Below are 3600 nucleotides of genomic sequence, written 5' to 3'. Positions count from 1 at the left end.
AAAAAAAAACGAGTTTTCATTATTTGAATTGAAAAAATTTAATATATTAAATCTATATTCAAATCAATTAATAAAATTAGTCTTTAAAATAAAATATATATTAAAATATAAAATATATATTAAAAATAAATTTAATTATATATATTTTTATATAAATATATAATAACTAATTTTAATAATTAATTTTAATGTATAAATAACGTTATAGTATAATAGAATAAAAACATGAAATGATTTTAAGTGGTGCCGACAAAAAAGATTAATAGTTGGTTTAATCATTTTCAATTCAGCTATTTTTAGTTCAACAAAAAATTATTATTAACCAACAATAAAACCGTCCAATTTGTATTTAACTTAACACATTTAAAATTTTAAAAAATCAGTCTCTCATTCACTAAATATGAGTTTTGATAACCTTTTCTTTCCTTCTGTATAAAAAGAAAGAATTAAAAAAAAAAGCAATAAAATAAAAGTGAGTTCACAAGTTGACAACGCACACTTGAGTCACGCACTGAGCTGTGTGTCTTCTCTTGTCTTCTCAACTCTCCCGTTTCCTCTCTCCTAACAATGCACAGACAGTCCCTGGGTTCGCCCTCCTCCAAGCTCCACCATGGAGTCGCCCTCGCCGACCACCACGCTCTCCCCGCCGACGACGCTCCCAAGCCTCACCGCATGTCCTCTCCGCCTCCCCGCCCTCCTCACAAGCTCATCCACCTCATTCCTCTCCTCACTCTCCTCTGTTTCCTCATCCTCTACCTTTGCTCCCACACTCCCTCTCCCTCAGGTTCCTAGCTCCACCACTCTAAATTGTTAATTTAACCATCAATATTTATTATTAGTTAATTCAATTTTACAATCTTTTTCAGATTTAGATCATGTTCCTGGATTCAACCGCTCCTCCAAGCATCATGTATTAGGTACAACTGCAATGCAATTTTCCACACACTTATTTTATTTTCTCTTAATAATTTTGTTTAAGCTTTATTTTCTCTCTCTCTTATGTTAGATTCAGTTGCGGAGATCAACGACATTGAGCGTTACACGGACGCCAAGAGAGCCGATGTTTTCGCGATCCGAAGCCTCCGTAATTTACAGCAGATACCAAAAAATCGCCTCAACAGAAAACTCGCCGATTTTTAATCACTTTTTTTTTTTTGGTTTTCTCCGCCACGGGTTTATGTTACGACTTACGACCCTTGACGCTCCTCACCACAGCCCCTACCACGTGCTTTGCTTGTACATCAAAAATCCATTGCTTCTTTTTTTTTTTAATTTATTTATTTTTCATTTTTCGTCACGAAAAATAAAAAAAAGTTCCATCGGCTTCCACCTGAATTTCACGTTGTGTTGTATGACAATTTCCATTTCAGGAGACGGAACACAGCGAATAAATTCTTTTTCTTTGTTTTTTTTCGTATCTTGAGCTGTTAATTACTATCATTTGTTGCTAATTTAATTACGTAGTGTATAAAACGGGGTAGTGTAGGTTAAGATGGCGGGGGTGGGGAGTAGCCGGGGAACGGCGCAGGATAGCAGTTGGTGCGCCGGTTGTTGGAATACAGCTGGACTTTGGGACCGTTAGTTCCTCGGACTGCGGTTAATAGTTGCCAGCTGGAAAATAACAGTGCTCTGTTCTCTATTCTCTGTTTTGCTCTGAATTTCTCTGGTGAGCATAATTATTGCATCTCTTTATTAATGAAATTGATGCAGGTTTGGGAATCAGGTGCTCCCTCTAGTAGTAACACACCACGGTGCAACTTTTGCTTCTAGTATTACTGATGTGCTAATTTTACTACACTGAATTATTTGTGTATTTGTTCTGTGTTAGAATTGAGTTGATATTGATATAGTTACTTTTGTATTTATTATTGATTGATTATTATTGATGTGTAGACTCTATTCTGTGTAAAGGTACTATAAAAAGTATTGAAAATATAGAAATATAAGTTTTTAGTATTTTTATAAGTATTTAATAAAAATTAATTTTAGAAACTGATGCTCTGGTAAGTTTCCCTTTATTTAATCATGGATGTGTATGTCAATTTGGTACATGGGCTACAGGGTAGAAATCGGAAGCAGAACCAATTACCGATATCTAATTTAACAGGGGACACTGTGAGTTATGATCATTTATTTATTTATGGTTGTACACTTGTATCTTGTATGTAAAATTGTAAATTATGTTAGTTATTACGTGAATGAATACGTGTTTTCAAACATAACTAACCGTCTAACACAATGATAGAAGGGGGGGTGGGGGAGGTGGCTTTGCAATTTCCACGTGTTGATTTTTAGGGAGGTTGGGCAGAAAAAGGGTGGGACACGAGTACATGACTGTCGGTGCCTCTCGATCGGTGACTTTGACGGCTTCTATTGAATTTGAGGAACGTCGTAGCAAGTCAGGGTCATTCATTTATAAGAGAATTAAGATTAGGAAGTGAGAATGGTATGGGCCATGATCGAGTGTATTGCATTGCTGTGCAAGGTTGATAATGTTCTTGTCTGGTATGTGGGACACGCAGGGCGTTATGATTGGTTGTTACCTAATCATGATTTAATGGTGATTCAGCAAAGGACAAAGATAGGGGATATGTATCTCTCCAAAATTCAATTCAATTAGGATATTTATATCAAGACTAATTTCTTTCACCAGTTAAGAAAACAAAGTTAAGAACAATTAAGAGAATTTAATTATTAATTAATAAAAGTAATTGACACACGTAGTTGACATCAAGATTATTGTGAGACATATCAAGTCATTATTACTGATTAAGTTAAGATCCAGCGAATTTAGTATTGAAGTGAATATTTTAGTTCAAATCTTATGGATAATTCGGTCTAAATATTATAAAATGGGAAAGTACGAGGAGCAATGGGATTTTTGTATAATGTGCACAATGGAGATTTAGGGAGTATTAGAGATATAATTAATAGTGTTACTCTTTTTCATCAACCGAAGTTTTTGAGATGAGTGATATCAGGACATAGTATTAAAACTCTAAATCCGAAAGATAAAAAATTCGATTCTTAGTGAACTCCAAAATCAGTTTAAGCTTTTTTTTCAGTTTAATGATCAAATCATATTAGTTTTTGAAATTATGAATTAATCATATTTATTTCTTTGTCGCTCTATTAACAATTTTCATAAATGGCCAGATCATTCCAAACCGGGAAGGTCGTCCACACCATAACTCCCCAGATCACGGAAATTGGTGCATGGTTGAATCCTCTCTAGCTCCCACATATTATAAAAGAAAAAAAAAATATTTAAATATTCTGGTAAAAAGTTCTTAAAAATTATGAATTAATCATGTTTATAAATAAGTGAATAACTATACACCACGCATGCATATATACGCCGAAAGATTCTGCGTCTAGTTCCGACTAGAAAAAGTCTTGTTCAAGTACATCACTTGGAAATGTTATTTTTTTTATTTTTCATTTTACTTGAATTAAAGTTACATATACTGATATGTTAAAAAGAAATCGCTGAAGTCAATATATATTACTGAAAGATCAGATTGCAAATAAAACAATGACGCAAAGCATAGAAAATTATTAGGAAAACGGAAAAGTTTGTAAACCAAAGTTTAAGAAACC

At 33.7% G+C, this 3600-nt stretch overlaps 1 protein-coding gene across 2 annotated transcripts; it reads left to right on the top strand.

Moving 5' to 3' along the window:
- The first annotated feature begins 457 nt into the window (after positions 1-457).
- On the top strand, positions 458-2634 carry LOC130979706 (uncharacterized). Of its 2 annotated transcripts, none has more exons than XM_057903229.1 (3): positions 458-784; positions 867-917; positions 1013-2634. In XM_057903229.1, exons 1-3 carry the CDS (start codon positions 568-570, stop codon positions 1138-1140), a joined length of 396 nt encoding a protein of 131 aa, XP_057759212.1. In that variant the 5' UTR covers positions 458-567; the 3' UTR covers positions 1141-2634. The 2 variants fall into 2 exon arrangements, with proteins under 2 accessions (XP_057759212.1, XP_057759211.1); XM_057903228.1 differs by having other exon boundaries at positions 465-784; positions 1007-2634.
- Positions 2635-3600: the final 966 nt, after the last annotated feature.

The sequence above is a fragment of the Arachis stenosperma genome, chromosome 5, assembly GCF_014773155.1.
Source record: "Arachis stenosperma cultivar V10309 chromosome 5, arast.V10309.gnm1.PFL2, whole genome shotgun sequence".
In the NCBI taxonomy this organism is placed as follows: domain Eukaryota; kingdom Viridiplantae; phylum Streptophyta; class Magnoliopsida; order Fabales; family Fabaceae; genus Arachis; species Arachis stenosperma.
This window is presented reverse-complemented; position numbering and strand designations above follow the sequence as displayed.

Bases quoted from the DNA above. Each gene is read 5' to 3' on its own strand.
- LOC130979706 (XM_057903228.1), top strand. From the start codon at position 568: ATGCACAGACAGTCCCTGGGTTCGCCCTCCTCCAAGCTCCACCATGGA. The intron at 785-866 runs GTTCCTAGCTCC...AATCTTTTTCAG, and splicing joins CCACACTCCCTCTCCCTCAG to ATTTAGATCATGTTCCTGGA. The intron at 918-1,006 runs GTACAACTGCAA...CTCTTATGTTAG, and splicing joins CTCCAAGCATCATGTATTAG to ATTCAGTTGCGGAGATCAAC.